At 37.4% G+C, this 21362-nt stretch overlaps 1 protein-coding gene across 2 annotated transcripts in view; it reads right to left on the bottom strand.

Moving 5' to 3' along the window:
- The window catches only part of RRAGB (Ras related GTP binding B), a 35383-nt gene extending 17017 nt beyond the window's left edge, over positions 1-18366 (bottom strand). Inside the window, exons 1-5 of one of the 2 annotated variants that reach the window (XM_043896869.1) lie at positions 17645-18366; positions 16801-16834; positions 12035-12134; positions 7671-7754; positions 5483-5549 (exon numbers count right to left, since the gene is read on the bottom strand). In XM_043896869.1, coding sequence (XP_043752804.1) covers positions 5483-5549; positions 7671-7754; positions 12035-12134; positions 16801-16834; positions 17645-17736 — 377 coding nt within the window. In that variant the 5' untranslated portion in view covers positions 17737-18366. The remainder of the gene's footprint in view (positions 1-5482; positions 5550-7670; positions 7755-12034; positions 12135-16800; positions 16835-17644) is intronic. The other variant, XM_043896870.1, reaches the window with a different exon arrangement.
- Between the last annotated feature and the right edge of the window lie 2996 nt (positions 18367-21362).

Genomic DNA, 21362 nt, shown 5'->3' with positions numbered 1-21362 from the left:
CCCCCTAATACCAAATCAGACGAAGCCAACACACACAAAAGGAAAATTACAAGCTAGTATCTCTGATGCACATGGATGCAAAAATCATCAACAAAATAACAGCAAACCAAATACAATACATTAAAAGGATCATGCACCATGATCAGTGGGATTTACTCTAGGGATACATGGATGTTTCAACATCTGCAAGTCAATCCATGTGATATACTACATTCATAAAATGAAGTATAAAAATCATATGATTACCTCAGTAACTGCAGAGAAAGCATTTGACAAAATTCAACATACATTTATGATAAAACTCAATAAAGTAGGTATAAAAGGAAGCACCTCAACATAATAAAGGCTGTATATGATAAACCCACAGCTAACATCACACTCATTGGTGAAAAATTGAAAGCTATTCTCTAAAATCTGGAACAAGACAAGAATGCCCACCATAGCCATTTTTATTCAACATAGTATTGGAAATCCTAGCCAGAGCAATTAGGCAAGAAAAGGAAACAAAAGATATATAAATTGGAAAGGAAGAAGTAAAACTGATTTGCAGATGACATGATTTTGTATAAAATCCTAAAGTCTCCACCAAAAAAATAATAAAAATAATAAACAAATACAGTAAAGTTGAAGGATACAAAATCAATATATACACAAATACCTGTTGTGTTTCTATACACTAATAATGAGATAGAGAGATTAAGTAAACAATCCCATTTATAACTACGACAAAAAGAATATCTAGAAGTAAATTTAATCAAGGAGGTAAAAGAACCATACATTGAAATCTATAAATTGCTGATAAAAAAGAACTGAAGAAACAAATAAATGGGAAGATATTGTGTGCTCTTGGATTAGAAGAATATTGTTAAAATGTCTCTATAATGCAAAGTGATATACAAAATGAATATAATCCCTATTAAAATTCCAACAACATTTTTATAGGAATAGAAGAAATAATCCTAAAATTTGTATAGAATTACAAAAGACCCAAATAGTGAAAGTAATTCTGAATAAAAGAACAAAGCTGGAGATATAACACTCCCTGATTTCAAAATACTACAAAGCCACAGTAATCAAAGCTGCATGGTATTAGCAGAAAAATAGATACAGGTCAAGGAGCAGAACTGAGAGTCTAGAAATCTATGCATATACAGAAATTAATTTATGGCAAAGAAGCAAAGAATATGCAATGAACACAGTATAGTCTCTTCAATAAATGGTGTTGGAAAAAATGAAGAGCAGCATGCAAAGAAAAAAGAAACTAGATCAGTCTCACACCATACAGAAATGAAATGAAACTAATCTCATATCATACAGAAAAATTAACTGAAAATGGAAAATGGTCTAAAGACTTCAACACAGTATTTGAAGCCATAAAACTACTAGAGGAAAACTTAGGCAGTATGGTATTTGACATCAGTCTTAGCAATATCTTTCTAGATATGTCTCCTTAGGTAAGGGAAACAGAAATAAAAATAAACAAATGGAACTACAACAAACTAAAAAGCTTCTCCTCAGCAAAAGAAACTAACAACAGAACAAACAGACAACCGACTCAATGGGAGGGAAAAGACATTCAAATCATACATCTGATAATGTGCTAATATCTAAAATATATAAATAATTCATATAAACTCATCATCATCATCATCAACAGCAACAAAACAATCTGATTAAAAAATGGGCAGAGCAGCTGAACAGACATTTTTCCAAATGTATGCAAATGGTTAACAGGAGCATGAAAAGATGTTCAATGTCACTGATTACTAGGGGAATGTAAATATAAATCACAATAATCATCTAAGGCCTGTTACATTGGCTATTAACAAAAAGGCAGAAATAACAAGTGGATAAATAACAAGTGGAAAAAGGGGAACCTTTATGAGCTCTTTATGGGAATGTAAATTGGTGCAGCCAGTATGGAAGAAATATGTTGTTGCTGTTGTTCAGTTGCCAAATTGTGTCAGACTCTTTGTGACTCCATGGATTGTAGCACAAGAAGCTCCTCTGTCCTCTACTATCCCCTGGAGTTTTCTCAAATTCATGTCTGTTGAGTTGGTGATGCTATCTAACCATCTTTCCCAGCATCAAGGCCTTTTCAATGAATTGACTCTTTGTATCAGGTGGCCAAATTATTGGAGCTTCAGCTTCAGCATCAGTCTCTTCAATGAATATTCAGGTTGATTTCCTTTAGGAATGACTGGCTTGATCTCCTTGCTTTCCAAGGGGCTCTCAAGATCTTTCTTTTATACTTCTTTGTATTCTTGCCACCTCTTCTTCATCTCTTCTCCTTCTGTTAGGTCCTTACTGTTTCTGTCCTTTATTGTGGATTCTCACGATAAAGGAAGAAATATGGAGAGTACTCAAAAAATCAAGACTACAGCTATCAGCTATCCCACTTCTGGATATTTATTCAAAGAATATGAAAACACTAACTTGAAAAGAAACATGCACCCCTATGTTCACTGTGGCATTATTTGTAATAGATAAGATATGGAAACCACCTAAGTGTCAATCAACAGATGAATGGATAAAAAAGGTGTCATATCTATATACAATGGACTACTATTCAACCATAAAAAAGATGAAAACTTGACATATGAACAACATGGGTGTATCTTGTGGATATTATTTTAAGTGAAATAAGTCAGATGGACAAATACCATATGATCTTACTCATCATATAAAAAATAATAAATTTACAGATCAAACTAAAAAAACAAACACATAGATATAGAAAACAGAGTAGTGATTATTGGAAGGAAAGGGGCAGGGGGTGGGTGGAAAGGATACAGGGGGTAAACTGTATGGATAGAAACTATATTTTGGGTTGTGAGCATGCTGTAGGGTATACAGAAGTAGAAATACAATGTTGTACACATGAAATCTATATGATAGGAAAAGCCAATGTTACCTCAACAAAAATTAAATCTTAAAAAAACAAAAATGATTATTAGAGAAATGCAAATCAAAACCACAATGAGGTAGCATTACACGCCAGTCAGGATGGCTGCTATCCAAAAGTCTATAAGCAATAAATGCTGGAGATGGTGTGGAGAAAAGGAAACCCTCTTACACTGTTGGTGGGAATGCAAACTAGTACAGCCGCTATGGAGAACAGTGTGGAGATTTCTTAAAAAACTGGAAATAGAACTGCCATATGACCCAGCAATCCCACTCCTGGGCATACACACTGAGGAAACCAGATCTGAACGAGACACGTGCACCCCAATGTTCATCGCAGCACTATTTATAATAGCCAGGACATGGAAGCAACCTAAATGCCCATCAGCAGATGAATGGATAAGGAAGCTGTGGTACATATACACCATGGAATATTAATCAGCCGTTAAAAAGAATTCATTTGAATCAGTTCTAATGAGATGGATGAACCTGGAGCCCATTATACAGAGTGAAGTAAGCCAGAAAGATAAAGAACATTACAGCATACTAACACATATATATGGAATTTAGAAAGACGGTAACGATAACCCTATATGCAAAACAGAAAAGGAGACACAGAAATACAGAACAGACTTTTGAACTCTGTGGGAGAAGGTGAGGGTGGGATGTTTTGAAAGAACAGCATGTATATTATCTATGGTGAAACAGATCACCAGCCCAGGTGGGATGCATGAGACAAGTGCTTGGGCCTGGTGCACTGGGAAGACCCAGAGGAATCGGGTGGAGAGGGAGGTGGGAGGGGGGATCGGGATGGGGAATATGTGTAACTCTATGGCTGATTCATATCAATGTATGACAAAACCCACTGAAATGTTGTGAAGTAATTAGCCTCCAACTAATAAAAATTAAAAAAAAATAGGCAATTTTATATTTACAATAAAATTCCATTAAAAGTAAAAAAAAAACAAAAATGAAACAACTATATAAATAAAGAAGAAAAGAAAAAAGATATGTACTATGAAAACTTTTGTCATAGCCACCAAATACTGTGTATATTAATCTAATATGGTGTAACTTTCAATGCTTTTCTTACTGAGTGATACATAGAAGGTGATCAATAGGTATTTGCTGAGTGAATGTTGAATAGATTTCTAGAAAACAAGAACAATCATTGAATTGGGGTGGGGGTTTCTGGTAAATTTAACTTCCTAAATTTCTGGAGGCTATTCTGAAAATCTATTCTTTCCTAAAGGAAAGAATCTAGCATGAAACCTGGCATATTGCATGCTCTCAGTAAATAGCAGTTCCTTTACAAGAAATCGTGAATGCAGCTTCTAGTCCTACACTCTGCTCTCAAGTTGCTATGTGACCTTGGGAGATTCATGATCTCACTGGACCTCAGCTGCCTTATCTGTAAAAATGACAATAACATGTTAGTAACTAAAAGCAAAGGGCTTGGACTAATCTCTTGATACAGATTACAGAATTGAAAGCAATGATACTGAAGAAGGATTTACATGGAGAAAGCTACTAGTGTATTAAGTGATCCACCTGTTAGCAATAATGAAGTTATTTTCTGATTTGTTATTCTTTCACCAAATACTCATTGAGCACCTATTCCCTAGTTGGCTCTATACTAGGAGCTAGGAGACACTGAGCTAATTACAACATTTCTTTACTTTCTTTACTTTATATATATATAATATATATAAATTTATAAATATATAAAATATATAAATTTTATAAATTTATATAAAATATATAATATATATATTTTCAATCATCAAAACTCTATGGGTTGGTACCATCATTATTCCTATTATACAGATGAAAAACCTGTAGCTCAGAGTGTTTAAAAGATCTATCCAAGATAACACAGCTAACAGAGCTGAGATACAAACCCTAATCTAATTCCACAGCTTAAGGGCTCCTAATTATTGTGCACTATATATTGCTACTGTAGCATAGAGATGCAAGAATAGAAAGCACACCATATGGAAGGGAGCTCCACACGCACAGTGAATGTGTATTTGTGATGGGATATTCTGGAAGTGTGTTGGACACGAGAGGAAAAACTGTCTCCTATTCCTCCAATAGTGGGAAACTCATCTGGAGAACTGAGGTCCAAATAACTGCTTAGATTGCCTGGAGATAATTATTAAAATACCAAAAAATGAGATGATATGGTGTGATGGCTGAGAGCTCAGCATTGGTGTTAGGCTGCTTGAGACAGAAACCTAATTTCTTCATCTAAAAAAGAGAAGGATGATTGATCCCATACCATAGATACTTAGATATAGCTTGTGTGAGTACTGCTTAAACATGTCAAATATAGAGGGTATTTTCACAGTAATAGAAAAATCAGATATCTTCATTCAATGAAGTGCCAATTCTGAAGTAATTTTATCTAATTTATCTATTATAGTTACTCTAGTATATTCGCTGTGTCCATGGGGTTGCAAAGAGTCAGACACAATTTAGTGACTGAACAGCATCAATGGCATTCTCTGTGCTGATTATACTAGATGCCATGATTATTGTCATTGACTTTATGAAGAATTAAGCAGATGGTACTTACCCACCACAGTCCCACAGGTTCAATACCAGGTTTCCCAGAAATCGAACATGAGAATGTTCTACATCAACTGGAAAACAAATATGACAAATCTAGTAATTGTAGCATGCAAGATGAAATTCAAAATAAAGCACTAACCCATGGAATTTAGAAGGACCAAAGTGGAGTGAAATGCTCAAAGCTACAACAAGAAGGTGATTTTCAGCTTAGCAGTGTGGTTTAGTGGCAAGATGGGCACCTAAACTATCCTGAGCTACAGAAATGGCTTTCATGTAAGTCATTATATTTTAGTAGTTTTAGTGCTTAGAGCAGAAACAATCTCCAATTATAATACTGTTAAAATTTCAACATGTAAGACAGAGACATATACCATTTAATAGCTCTTTTCTGACCTATCAATACATTCCACAAAAAATTTAAAATTAAAAAGGACAACAAAAACCAAATATAAACGAACATAAAACATAACCAAACTCACTCCCTCTACTGATTTTCTTATTTTGATTAAGGACCCTATCATTTTCCCATTTTGAGGGGGTCATTTTTGACTCCTCTATCCACATTCAATTCATTGCTATTCCCAATTCCATTCTTTGTTTTACTACCTGCTACTAATATTAGGGAAGGCTCTTACCTTCTCAAGCCTATACAGCTACAGTAGCTCCATAATTACCTCCCACCAGGAAGCCTTGGGGGCTTCCCCGATGGCTCAAACAGTAAAGAATCTGCCTGCACTGCAGGTAACACAGGAGATGAGGGTTTGATTCCTGGGTCAGGAAGATTCTCTGGCGGAGGAATGGCAACCCACTCCAGCATTCTTGCCTAGAAAATCCCAAGGACAGAGGAGCCTGGTGGGCTACAGTCCATAGGGTCACAAAGAGTTGGACACGACTGAGCATGCACACGCTCAGCCTCAGGAAGCCTTACTCATTTTACTTCATCCTATAGACTACTGCCAGGTTCATCTTCTTAACACTACTTTGAACATGTCACTCCCCATTTTATAAACTTTCAATGGCTCCTCCATGCCTACAGAGGGGCATGCAAGGTCCTTCAGAATTTGGCTTCCAATCTACCTTTATGTTCCCCCAATGAATCACATTAATAAAGCCTTTTGCTCCAGCCCAATTTTATTCAGTTTATTCACAGTCCTCCCAAACCCCTCTACCTCCCCAGCCTCCAACACACTTTATATCAGGGGTCGCAAACTTGCTAATAGGAGCCAGGCCAGTAAACGTACAAGTGTGAAGCTGATCATGTATGGAGAGTAAACATCCACTGAAGGGGACAATGGAATGGACAGCAATCACTTAGCTCTAGCTCATTTGCCATGCAGGAACATGGGCTCAGGATTTCCAGATCTTTAAATTTTTCAATAGTAGCAGGAAATCCAGAGTTTTTATGGAAACTTTTACATATTGATAACTAATTCCAATTTTTCTAAAACATTGCACAGGTCAAACAAAACACATCTACAGGCCTTATCCAGCATACAAGCTGCCTGTTTGCGACCTCTGCCTTCCATGTCCCTCCCCACCCTATACTTTGTCTATTCTGTCCATTTTCCTAGAAAATCTTCCCCACCTTTCTTCCAAAGTTAGATTCATCCTCTAAGACCCAGCTTAAACCCCACCTCCTCTAAAAACCCTACCTAGCCACCCCCACTTACCATCATCGCTCCCTCTGAATTCATTTAAACATTTATTAAGCATCTACTCTCTGCCAGGCACTAAAAATCACAAGGAATAATGAAAATTCTTTTCCTGGAAATTTCTTAAAGTCTAGCAATTATCATCTTTATAATTTCTGTAACAGTTAATCAACACACAGTGGTGTTTCTTCTCTATCTTGAAGCTGTTGCTTAAACTGACTGCTATCTAACTTTGTGGAATTTTATCTTCTCATAAACTAGATCATAAGCAGCAAAGCATTACTTAAAAAATACAGGCATTGGAGTCAAACAGCTCTTAGCTCAGATACCCATTCTACCTCTCTGTGTGACCTTGGGTAAGTCACTTAACCCCTGAGTATCAGTTTCCTCTTCTATTAAGAAAAAAGGTGGGAGGCATACAATTGACCTCACAGGATTAAAGGGATTATCATACCTCAAGTGCCTGGCATGTAGTAGTTGCTCAAACTATTTCCCTTTTCCCCCTTTTTCCCCCTCCTTGGAAAAGGAATCATATCTTACATGTCTTTGTATTTCCAACAGAGTCTACGAGAGAGTAGGTGCTCAAACTGCTATTAATTTGAAGACTATGTAAACGGTCTAGTACTAAAAAAAAATGGAAAGAAGTGCTACTGAGAAAAGGAAAGACAATAACAAAGGAAGTGACAGGATTCAGTGACTTTAGATATGGAGCACATGGGATAAAAATCTGGTCTACCCCCATATCATAAAAATTGTTCTCATCAAGTGACCAATGGCCCATTACCAAATCCAGTGGACTTTTTTAGTCCTTGTCTTACTTTCTGCACATGACACTGTTGACTAGTCTCTTCTCAAAAAAATTCTCTTCTCTTGGCCTCTGATAGGAGACCTATAACTGCTCCAGCAGGTCCTCTTTCACAGGTTCCTGTTCTTCTTTCTGTCCCTTAAATGTTGGGGTTCTTCAGGATTCCATCTTTGGCCACCTACTCTTCTCTCTATGTATTCTTCCGCTCCCAGGCAAGCTAATCAATTCATATTATTTTAACATTTAGATACTGATAATCCATAATTATTTATCTGTAATACAGATTTCTCTCTTCCCTTTCTGAATCATATATTGGACATCTTCATTTGCATATACTGCAAGTATCCCAAACTCAATATATCCAAATATAACATCATCTCCCCATTCTTCCCACAAAATCTATTCCTCTTTTAGTCTTCCCTAATTCAGTGATTTTAACCAGATGACTAAGCCAAAACCTTAAGTTTCATCCTGAGTTCACTCTTTCCTGCTTCATTCCCCCCAAACATACCAGCAAGTCCTGATGACTTTACCTCTTAAATATACCCCAAATCCATTTGCTTCTCAACATACCACTACTACTACCCTAATCCAAATTAAGCCCCCATCATCTCTTACCTGGTCTACTAAAAATAGTTCCCGAATTTGTCAATCTGTTTCTTCCCTTGCCTCTCTCCAATCTATCCTCCATATTACAGATATAATGATCTTCCCACAATGCAGATTTTATTTAATCCTTCTTTAAAAAGAAAAATAATAACATGTCTCTATGCATGACTGCATATGCTCAGAAAATATAAGGCCAGAAGGATAACCTCAAATTATTAGTGATGGTTGTCCATAGGAAGTAGGCCTGAGAATGAGGGACTTTTCACAAATACTACTTTTGTAATTAAAGTTGAAAATTAAAAATAATGAAATCTGATCATATTACTTTTCTGTTAGAAACTCTATAAAGGTTTCCCTCCAACTTCAGTTTAAACTACCTGACTTGGCATACAGGGCACTTTATGATCTAACCCCCACTTTCTGCCTCTCTCTTCAGTCTCAGTTCTCTTACAGGGCCCTCTGGCTCTCCTAGTCTTCCTGTCTTGCTACCATAAGAGCAACTGGAAAGAACCAAGAATAGAGCTTTGAGAAATCACATACACTTATGGGGCAGAAAGAAGAAATTCTTTTTTTTAAAGGGAGGGATGATTAAAGATAAAGGAATAAAACCAGGGTAATACAGCATTAAATAAAAGCCAAGAGATCAGAGAATTTTGAGAAGGTAGGAAATCTTGGAGCTGTCAACAGTGTTTGAGACTAAAATACTTCATAAGCACAATTTTTATTGACAAGTTTACAATTCCAACAAACATTTTAACAGTACCCTAATAAATAAATACCACCATTCTGTATCCTTACTTCAAATTCCAAAACACGGTACACTCTAAGTTTAATAAAATGAAACTGGGCTTTTTTCAGCAATGACAAACTAGAAAAACACTAAAACATTCAAGGTGATATAATATTTTAGAATATGTACTCTTTCACTACTTTTAAAGAAAATCAGCATTTGAACAAAAATGAATAGTAAGCAAAAATCAATATACTATACATATTTTTATTTAGTCTATAAATTTAGCAGTAGAACTCAGACCTTTCTTCCAGAAATGACAAGCTAGTTAATGATACACTAAAGCATTAAGGTCAACATAATATTTTGAAGTATACTTTTACCAACTTTAAGAAATACAGTAATTACTAACAAAGTATTATCAATAAAGGTCCCACTTGAGATAGCCCCAAGAGCCCTGTCCCATCCACAGGAAGCTCCAGAAAAACATTTTTCAAATAAATGGCCTGTTTAAATGTACAGGGTTCATATAATTTGCAACATTCTGTTCATGTTTTAATGAAGCTGCTAGATTATGTCAAAACTATTGTAAGTAGCTTGACTAGCTCTGAAATTTGGGTGATAAGACTATTCACCAGACTCAGAGCAGTCATTCAACTCTGATTAGCTAAAGACAAAAATATTAACTGGACTAGAAAACAACTTCAATGAAAGGTGCAGAACTTAAAACACAAAGAGAAGTCTGCCAGCAATTGCAGCTGTAGCATAATGAATAAAGCAGGAGCACCGACTGACATTCTAGCTCTAACACTCATGAGTTGAGTGAGCTTAACTTCAAGGTCATATTTTCTTCACCTATTAAAATGAAGTTCATATGAGAACTGAAGTAAATAGAACAGCATATAATTAAACATTAACTTTGTCTGTTCTACTGAAATCATTTGATTAAGGTCCAAGTATTAAACTTGGAAGAACAGAAAAAAAATTAAAATATAGCCAATCAAAACAGGGAGGAGTCTGAATAGATAATTTCTAGAAGGAAGTCTCCTGAGGCATAATAGACCATAGGACCCTGTCCTGACCAAAATTTTTGATAAATGACTTAGATGAAAACTAGATGAGATGCTTAAAATTGCACAAAGCTAGGAAGGGTAGTTAACATATCAGATGAGCAAATAAGTAGCTAAAATGAAAATAGGATCCAACTCCTTTTCTCTGGATAAGGAAACTGAGGCCCAGTGAGACAGTAACTTGTTCTAGATTTCAAAGTTAACCTTTCATGGGCTAAAACAATCAAAACTGAATAATTCAATAAACATTTATTCATATGTTCAAACTGCTAACTGCATAAGAATCAAAAGGATGATTTGTGTTTTAATAAAAATATATGTGAAAAGTAATACTTTTTAGTATGACTCAGTATAATGAAAGCCACTCCACAGGAGAGTAGGGGCTAGACTGTGCTAACAGCAGTGTGACACCCAGGACAAGAGATGTACTAGTCATACTCTCCTGTGATTAGACCATGTCTTCATTTAAATCTCAGCTCTAAAAAAATATAGACATATTCAAACAAGTCCCTAAAAATGCTTCAAAATGATGTCAAATGAGAGAGAGGAGGAACCAGAGATTTTTAACTTAAGGAAGATAAGATTTGAGAGGCAAGGGATGGCTAGGATAGATTGAGACATTAATCATACTAAAATATTTGCAGAGGCTCAAGAGAACAGAAAGGGTACCAACCAACAGAAATAAAGGGAAATAGATCTGGGGCTTTAACTAAGAAATAACTTTCTAATCATTAAAGCTTACCCAATTATGAGAGTCTATACTATACTTTAAGCACTTTAAGAACAGAAAAGAGGTTTCTTTCTCCTTTGTATCCTAGCATCTGGAATATAGGTGTGTTTGAAAAATGTCTGTTGTTCTTGAAACCAGAATGAGATACCTTTTGAAGTAGTAGGTAGCTTGTCCCTAAAAGTGTTCAAGATGCTAGTAACCCAGATCAGGAAAAATCGAAAGCCAAGTAGGACAATGGTTTTGTTACCTAGAGGCCAAGGACCAAGAATCCAAAAATTCTTGGATGCTACAAAATGAAATGGCATTATAGCCTAAAGACAGAAAGGGTCTCCCAGGAGCATAGATCTACTGAGCAGCCATGGCAGCCCAGCTAGTTTGTACTAAGAAATCAGATTTAAGATTCAAACCATAAAGGGCAATGAAACATTTCTCAAGTCAAAGCTTGAATTCCAACGAGAACATCTATGCATATCCAGGAAGTGAAATAGCAGAGTACAGATCCAGATAATCTTCCTCTGACAGCCTCCCAACCCCAGCAATTTACCTTTTAATAAGACTAGGACTAACAACTGCTTTAAAAATCATATATTTTAATGTTATGCTTGTTAGTACCTATAAATTAATTTCTTTTTACATAATAACAGTTAAAAACAAATACCCTCCCCCACATAAAAATTGAACAAACAAAAGGACCCCTATGCTTGTTGAGAAAGAACAGGATAAAAACAAAGTTGGACAAGGATATCCCATTTGGTAAGCAACCTAGAAAGAAAAGAACCTCTCCAAGAGAGCCAAGCAGTAGTAACCAGAATTAGGTCACATCCTTCTGAGAAGGAATGGAAAAAAAAGGAAAAGTGCTCAAAAACAAATCTATCAGTCTCTGTATCACCAAGTTACTGCAACCAAGTGTGTTATGCAGATTAAGATCACATAACTTTACAATAAGACAAAACATCTTACTTGTTGCACCAAGGCGACGTGTGTCTCTTGCAATATAATTTGCAAAGATAATAGACCTCATGCTGGTCTTACCCGACCCACTTTTACCCATCAACAGGACCTAAAGACAAAAATGGGAAAAAAGAAAAGAAAGAAGTCAGCAATCAAGGGCAAATCAAATCTAAAGGGATCTATTTATCTCTTGGACTTGATGTTTTACTGAAGTGACAGTACACACAACCTAAAGTGGATACTTGTAATTGACTAGCTCTCTGACCAATGTGAACATGGAGGTACCTAGAATTCCAGAGACCAGTCACTTACCTGTCGTAAGTCACAATTTCTCTTGGTGATAGAATCACAGTGAATTTATCATGTTATAAATATATACTATCATACATTCAGTACTACATTAGTGAAATAAAGGAAGCTCCAATAATCTGATGAAAGGAATCAACTTAACAGGAAACTCTCATAATCTAATATTTTATGCACTGCACTATCTGTCAGGGTATTTCAGTATAAATTAAATTTCACCGTCTTCCTCAGGGTCAACCTTACCACTTCTACCATTAATCTCATCCCTTTTACTCACCTTCATGATTTTGTCCCATTATTTACTCTTTTGCACTGTGCGTGTGCTCAGCTGCTCAGTTGTGTCCGACTGTTTGTAACCCCATGAAGTGTAGCCCAACCGAATCCTCTGCCATGGGATTTTCCAGGCAAAAATATTGGAGTGGGTTGCCATTTCCTTCTCCAGGGTATCTCCCCAACCTAGGGATCAAACCCACGTCTCTTACATTGGCAGGTGGATTTACCACTGAGACACCTGGGAAGTCCTAGATACTCTTTTATTTCTTTTCATAAGTGTCCCATTGCTTACAGGATCAAGTCCTTAAACTACATATAAGACCCTCATTGATCTGGCTTATTTACTCCTCTGCCCTTGTCTTCTGACCCTCCTAGCCTGAAACTTGTAGAGTCCATCCACAATGAACTGAACTGCTTATAGTTCCTTTGAATTTGTCAGGTCTCCAGGGAGCCCAGTTCTATGTCACTTTTTATGCTGAACTCTCTGCCATTAACTTTACACTCCCTTTTCTTTCTTCACCTAAGCTCCACTTATCCTTCAAGACTTGGTTCAGAAATCATCTCAAGAATTTCTCTGATTCCGGAAAACATAGTCAAAACACTCTCTGACATAAACCATAGCAGGATCCTCTATGACCCACATCCCAAAGTAATGGAAATAAAAGCAAAAATAAACAAATGGGACCTAATGAAACTTAAAAGCTTTTGCACAATGAAGGAAACTATAAGCAACATGAAAAGACAGCCTTCAGAATGGGAGAAAATAATAGCAAATGAAGCAACTGACAAAGAATTAATCTCAAAAATATAAAAGCAGCTCCTGCAGCTCAATTCCAGAAAAATAAGTTACTCAATCAAAAAATGGGCCAAAGAACTAAATAAACATTTCTCCAGAGAAGACATACAGATGGCTAACAAACACATGAAAAGATGCTCAACATCACTCATTATCAGAGAAATGCAAATCAAAACCACAATGAGGTACCATCTCAGGCCAGTCAGAATGGTTGCTATCAAAAAGTCTACAAGCAATAAATGCTGGAGAGGGTGCAGAGAAAGAGGAACCCTCGTACACTGTTGGTGGGAATGCAAATCAGTACAACCACTATGGAGAACAGTGTGGAGATTCCTTAAAAAACTGGAAATGGAACTGCCATATGACCCAGCAATCCCATTGCTGGGCATACACAGTGAGGAAACCAGAATTGAAAGAGACACGTGTAGCCCAATGTTCATCACAGCACTGTTTACAATAGCTAGGACATGGAAGCAACCTAGATGTCCATCAACAGACGAATGGATAAGGAAGCTGTGATACATATACACAATGGAATATTACTCAGCTGTTAAAAAGAATGCATTTGAATCAGTTCTAATGAGGTGGATGAAACTGGAGCCTATTATACAGTGCGAAGTAAGTCAGAAAGAAAAATACCAATACAGTATATTAATGCATATATATGGAATTTAGAAAGATGGTAACGATGACCCTATATGCAAGACAGCAAAAGAGACATACATGTAAAGAATAGACTTTTAGACTCTGTGGGAGAAGGCGAGGGTGGGATGATTTGAGAGAATAACATTGAAAAATGTATACTATCATATGTGAAATAGATTGCCAGTCCAGGTTCAATGCATGAGACAGGGTGTTCAGGGCTGGTGCACTGGAATGACCCAGAGGGATGGGATGGGGAGGGAGGTGGGAGGGGGTTCAGGATGGGGAACACATGTACACCCATTGCTGATTCATGTGAATGTATGGCAAAAACCACCACAATATTGTAAAGTAATTAGCCTCCAATTAAAATAAATAAATAAAAAATAATAATTTCTCTGATTCCAATACTCTAGGTTGGCTTAGGTATACTTCATCTCTTTTCTCCCATGACACTCTTAGGACACTGCAAAGACCATAATGCATTGCAGTTATTCAATTTTTGTTTTGGTGTGTCTCACAAGACTCTGAGCTCCTGAATGGCAAGGAGAATTCCCTTTGAGTCTTCAGTGCCTAACATATATAACAGTCACTTAAAATATGTTCATCAAAAGAATGAGCAAGCCATCAAAACAAAAAGATATAAAACAAGCAAATTTTTAGCAATGAGAATTGTCCAGTGGAAACGGTGAAGGTAAACACCTTCTAGTCAGTGACAGCATTTAACAAAGACACTTGCACTAAGAGAGAAACTAGGTGATATAACTTTTAAGAGTCTTTTCTCACTTAAAATTTATGAACTATAGTTCCAATTACTTTGATTTTCAGATAAGGGGGTACACATTTTATCTTCAATTCTAAGATATTTTATGAAAATTTATAATTACAAATATTGAGAATATTAAAAAAGTATACTACACTCAAGTTCCACTTAATCTAACTATTTAGTTATATAACTTTATCTTACTAAGGAAGTATTACCGAGGATATTGTTTAAAGTTGTTAGAAAAAAAAGTTTTAGTTTTACTCTTAAGCATTTACAAATTTCTGGTATTTTTAGGCATCCTTGTTGATAGCAACTTTAGACAGGCTCATCAAGAACATTTCTTCTGCAAACTGAAGTTATATAACTGAATTATTAGATAAAGACTAAATATAGTATTTTTCTTTTTTTGTTAGTTGAATATTAATACACAGTATTTATCCTTGGGTTGGTCAGATTCCCTGGAGGAGAGCATGGCAACCCACTCCAGTATTCTATCCTGGAGAATACCATGGAGAGAGGAGCCTGGCCGGCTGCAGTCTATAGAGTCTCACAGAGTTGGACATGACTGAAGTGACTTAGCATGCATACAAACAATATTTATGACAAAATAATTAGTTGTAATAGTTTCAGGTGTATAGAACAGTGATTCATTTTTGCAGATTATATTCCACTATAGGTTATTATAAGATATTGGGTGTAATTCCCCATGCTAAACAATAAATATTTTTTGCTTATCTATTTTGTATATAGTAGTTTGTATATGTTACTCTCATACCCCTAAATTGTCTCTCTCTCCTTTGTAACCAGTAGTTTGCTTTCTGTGTCTGTCTCTATTTTGTGTATAGATTCATCTGTATTAGTTTTTAGATTCCATATATAAGTGACATCATATAGCATTTGTCTTTGAGCACAATATTCTCTAGGTCCATCCATATTGCTGCAAATGGCAGTATTTCATTCTTTTTTTATGGTCTTTTGTTTTTAATTTAAGAAATTTTATTTTAATAGCTTAAAGGTGAGGGTGGGATGTTTCAAAAGAACAGCATGTATATTATCTATGGTGAAACAGATCACCAGCCCAGGTGGGATGCATGAGACAAGTGCTCGGGCCTGGTGCACTGGGAAGACCCAGAGGAATCGGGTGGAGAGGGAGGTGGGAGGGGGGATTGGGATTGGGAATACATGTAACTCTATGGCTGATTCATATCAATGTATGACAAAACCCACTGAAATGTTGTGAAGTAATTAGCCTCCAACTAATAAAAAAAATAAATAAAAAAATAAAAAATAGCTTATGAAAGACTTATCAAGGTTAACTGTATTAAGTACTAATTTAAGTGCTCTATCTGCATTTGCTTATTTAAGCTTACTAACAATCTTATGAGATAGGTAACATTATTATCACCATTTTATAAATGAGGAAGCTAAAAGCCTAAAAGGGTCAGAAATTTGCTCCAGAGCTGTGCCCTTATCTATCCTTCCTAAACCCCAAGGTGGGGAACATTACCGTAAGAGCACAATTCCATTTGGAGAACTCACATGAAACCTTATAGTGGTAACATCTGAGCTGGGTTCAACATAAATGTGCAGGCAGAGACATGTGTAGTGTGTGTGCATAGCTTGCCCAAAATGCAAATTAATCTGTAAATTTGGAGAAAAACAGATGCTGCATGGCTATGACAGGGTTTAAAGGTGTGGCAGATGATTTAGTCAGGAATATAATTTTAAAGGGCATTCTATAAGATGAATCTTTTGGATTGTATTCAGTGGGCTTTGGGAAGTTACAAAAAGTTCTTTAGTATGTGTATGGGAAATTTCTATGTTAGAAAAAATTAAATCTGATAGCCAAGAAGGGGACAAGAGTCAGGGAGAACATGTAGAAGGCTCCTACAACAGTCAAGAAAAGATGGCAAATGTGACCACAAATATATTTCCTAAACAGTAATGTCTTACCTTTACTTTCATGTTTTTGATGTACCTAACACATCTTACCTTTTTCTTCATGGCTGTATTTGGTAGCACCCACCTGCAGATATAAACCAAAAGACAGAGTTTCAATGATCCAGCTGCCTTGGAAATTAGAATGAAACAATTTTTTTTTTAAATGCAGAGGTGCAAAAGAGCATATTTAGCAGAACAGCTAAGTACAGCTGTGTGGCAGACCTTAGTTAAATAGAGGCCATCAATTTCCTAAATTATAAAACTGTGTTTATTCTCCCTTAATTACCTGCTGAGGAGATAGCTCCTACGAAGATGTATTTAGAAATATAAATGAGTTAAAATTCAACATTCAGTTTTTTATCACCTTAAAACATTATCAAAGCAACATTTACAAATGTTTTAATAATCCAAACAATATTGTCATATTTGAATATCTTTTTTCAAAGTCAACATATTTTTCTAAATCTTTATTCCTTCAGCTGTCCTTCCAAGTCGTATCTCACTCATCACAGGCACAAAGAAGGTAAATTCTCAAACTCAAGTACAAATTGGCCCAGAAAGCATTCTCAAGTCACTGATCTCTGTCCAGGAAAAACCAGCTCTCTTCTCAGTCTTCTTATTCTCAACATGATGACGTCAAATCTTCTTTATGGACAATTCAAAACAATCCAGATTGCCTCCTTAGAACAATCCTCACTCCCTGGAGTGATATCACGCCTGTCCCAACAACCAGGCCTCTTGATAGCTTATCCAATCACCAAAAGCAACCTTACTGGTAAATCGAAGCAATTTATCATAGGTGGGGTATTCTAATTCACAATACTCCCTTCAGTCAGAACGTCTACGCCCCCCCCCCACCCCCGCTTCCAGTTTTCAGTTAATACCCTTCACCTACCCAAGCGATCCTTCCGGTTCCCCTATGGGAGGATCCATTATCGGCCCCAGATTCTCTTTCTCCATCTTTTTTTCAGAGTCAGATTCTTCCATCGTGCAACAAGTCTTTTCCAGTCTCTTCTAAATCCGCAGTACTCTCTCTCTCTCTCTTTTTTTTTTCCCTTGTTCACCCCCTCAGCCGCCTGTTCTCCTCGCCTGCGGTCCTTAGGCCTGCTCTATTCTCGCCTCCGCCTTTGTCCACCGGGGGTCCGCTTTCCGCACGGTTACCTTTACCGACTGGAACTTGGCCTCAAGGCACCGCCGAGCTGGCCAGCTCAAAGGCGAAGTGATTCGGTGATGCAAAGGAAGAGATGGAGGATGAGAAGGAAAGAGGGATAGCGGGAGGTTCGTCTCAAGTTTGGGCCTCAGGACCCAAGGTCTTGAAACCCAAAGGGGAATTCACTCGCAAAGAGGTGGGGATGAGGAAGGCAGAGGTAGCAGAAAGAGCAGACCCGTGCCGTAGGCACCAGCGATGAATGCCTCGTAGGCTCCTTGTTCCCGAACCTAACTGCTCCGGAGAGTCCGCTGGAGGCAGCGGCGACTACGACCTGATAGCCCGCCCTTCAGGAGCGCAGGTACACCACCGCAGCCACCCTACTGCAGGCCAGGATCACGTGGGCACCTGCCTTAAACCCGGAGCTTGTCACGTGACTGCCGCTTCCCTAGGGGCCAGTGGGCAGAGACGAATACCATAGAGACTGCACGGAAAAAGACAGAGTGCCGCCCGTTGCCGTCACGTGGCCCGAGCTCTTACAAAGCCCAAGCTCGATAGAGCGCGGCCAGCCTGAAGGGGCTTTCCACCTGGCCCCACCTTCCGCCCAGACTTAAAGGAGCCAGTTGTAATTTTAGTGTCTCAAAGCTAGCTTTTTTTTTTTTTTTTGTAACTGTAACGTCACTCTTGACGTTTTTCAGTGATGAAAACCAAACATTTTTTTCTCCTTGTTTTTTAGGTATTTGTTTTCGTGTTTTTATTACTGATATTAACCTGTATTTGTGACTGAGCTTGGAACTAATGAGTTAATACATTCGAAGAGCTTACAACTGTGTCTTCCACATACTGCTCAATAAAAGTAATTATTGCTGGGATCAGGAAATTTAGGACTTACACATAGCTCTCTGAAAGTAAGGGAATTATATAGGGGCATATATATACATACATATATATATACATACAGATATAGATATAGATATGTGTGTGTGTATATATATATATATATATATATATATATATATATAAATGGGCTTACTTCCAAGGTGACTCTAGTGGTAAAGAAGGTATGTTTTATGTCTCCTGCCCGTTCAGAAGACAGAAGAGACTGGAGTTCGATTCCTGGGTCAGGAAGATTCCCCTGGAGAAGGACATGGCAGCCCACTCCAGTATTCTTCCCTGGATAACCCCATGGACAGAGGAGCCTGGTGGGCTACAATCCATGGGCTGACCGACTAAACACATTAGTTTAATATGTAATACATATTATATATCTATATATTTATATATGTGTGTATACATAAATATATATAAACCACATGTATACATTCCTTAAAAAGGAAGGAAAGAAGGACTGGAGGGAGAGTAGGAAGGACAGAACAAAGGGAAGGAAAACTGTACAGAAACAAGATACTGTTTTGCCCCCAGAGGTCTCCATTTAACCTTCTATATGATCCCGTCTTACAACAAATGACTTGCCTCAAGAAAAAGTCATTCTATTCTGACTATGATTCTTTAGCTCTGTCATTGTTCAGTTGCTCAGTCATGTCCAATTCTTTGGGACACCCCCACTCTTCCATGGACTGCAGCACCCACGCTTGCCTGTCCTTCACTGTCTCCCGAAGTTTGCTCAAACTCATGTCCATTCAGTCGGTGTTGCCACCCAACCATCTCATCCCCTGTTGCCCCCTTTCCTCCGGCCCTCAATCTTTCTCAGCATCAATTATTTGGCGTGCAGTCTTGTCTATGGTCCAACTCTCACATCCATGCATGACAACTGGAAATATCATAGCTTTGACTAAAGAGACCTCTGTCAGCAAAGTGATGTTCCTACTTTTTAATATTCTGTCTGGGATTGTTATAGCTTTTCTTTCAAAGAGCAAGCATCTTTTAATTTCAGGGCTGCAGTCACCATCTGCAGTGATTTTGGAAGATGAAGAAAATAATGTCTGTCACTGTTTCTGTTATTTCCCCATCTATTTGCCATGAAGTGATGGGACCAGATGCCATGATCTTAGTTTTTTGAATCTTGAGTTTTAAGCCAGCTTTTTCACTCTTCTCTTTCACTTTCATCAAGAGGCTCTTTAGTTTCTCTTTGATTTTTGCCATTAGGGTGGTGTCATCTGCATATCTGAAGTTATTGATATTTCTCCTGTCAAACTTGATGCCAGCTTGAGCTTCATCTAGCTGGGCATTTTGAATGATAGTCACTAAATATAAGTTAAATAAGCAGGGAGACAATATACAGCATTGACATATTCTTTTCCCAATTTTGAACCAGTCTGTTGTTTCATGTAAGGTTTTAACTGTTGCTTCTTGTCCTGCATACAGGTTTCTCAGGAGACAGGTGGGTGTCTGGTAGCCCCATCTCTTGAAGAATTTTCCACAGATTGTTGTGATCCACACTATCAAAGGTGTTAGTGTAGCTGATGAAGCAGAAGTAGATGTTCTTCTGGAATTCCTTTTTTCTGTGATCCAGCAAATGCTGGCAATTCGGTCTCTGGTTCCTCTGCCTTTTGTAAATCCCATTTGTACATCTGGAAGTTCTCAGTCCATGCACTGTTCAAGCCTAGCTTGAAGGATTTTGAGTGTTACTTTGCTAGTGTGGGGGATGAGTGAAGTTGGGTGGTAGTTTGAACATTCTTGGCATTGCCCTTCTTTGGGATTGGAATGAAAACTGACCTTTTCCGGTCCTGTGGCCACTGCTGATTTTTCCAAATTTGCTGGCATATTGAGCACAACACTTTAATGACATTATCTTTTAGGATTTGAAATAGCTCAGCTGGAAGTTCATCACCTCCACTAGCTTTGTTTTCAGTAATGCTTCCTAAGACCCACTTGAATTCACACTCCAGGATGTCTGGTTCTAGGGAGTGATCATACCATCGTGGTTATCTGGGTCATTAAGACTTTTTCTGTACAGTTCTTCTGTGTATTCTTGCTACCTCTTCTTAATATCTTCTGCTTCTATTAGATCCATTCTGTTTCTGTCCTTTTTTGTGCCCATCTTTGCATGAAATATTCCCTTGGTATCTCTAATTTTCTTTAAGAGAGCTCTAGTTTTTCTCATTCTATTGTTCTCCTCTATTTCTTTGCATTGTTCACTTAAGAAGGCTTTCTTCCTTCTCTTTGCTACTCTTTGTAACTCTGCATTCAGATGGTTATATCCTTCCTTTTCTCCTTTGACTTTCACTTCTCTTTTCTTAGCTAGTTGAAAGGTCTCTTCAGACAACCAGCTTGCTTTTTTGCATTTCTTTTTCCTGGGGATGGCTTCAGCCACCACCTCCTGTACAATGTTATGAACCTCTGTCTGTAGTTCTTCAGGCAATCTGTCTATCAGATCTAATCCCTTGCACTTATTTGTCAAGGGATGACATAATCAAATCATAAGGGATTAAATTTAGGTCATACCTGAATTACCTAGTGGTTTTCCCTACTTTTTTCAATTTAAGTCTGAATTTTTCAATCAGGA

The sequence above is a fragment of the Cervus elaphus genome, chromosome X (assembly GCF_910594005.1).
Source record: "Cervus elaphus chromosome X, mCerEla1.1, whole genome shotgun sequence".
Lineage (NCBI taxonomy): Eukaryota > Metazoa > Chordata > Mammalia > Artiodactyla > Cervidae > Cervus > Cervus elaphus.
This window is presented reverse-complemented; position numbering and strand designations above follow the sequence as displayed.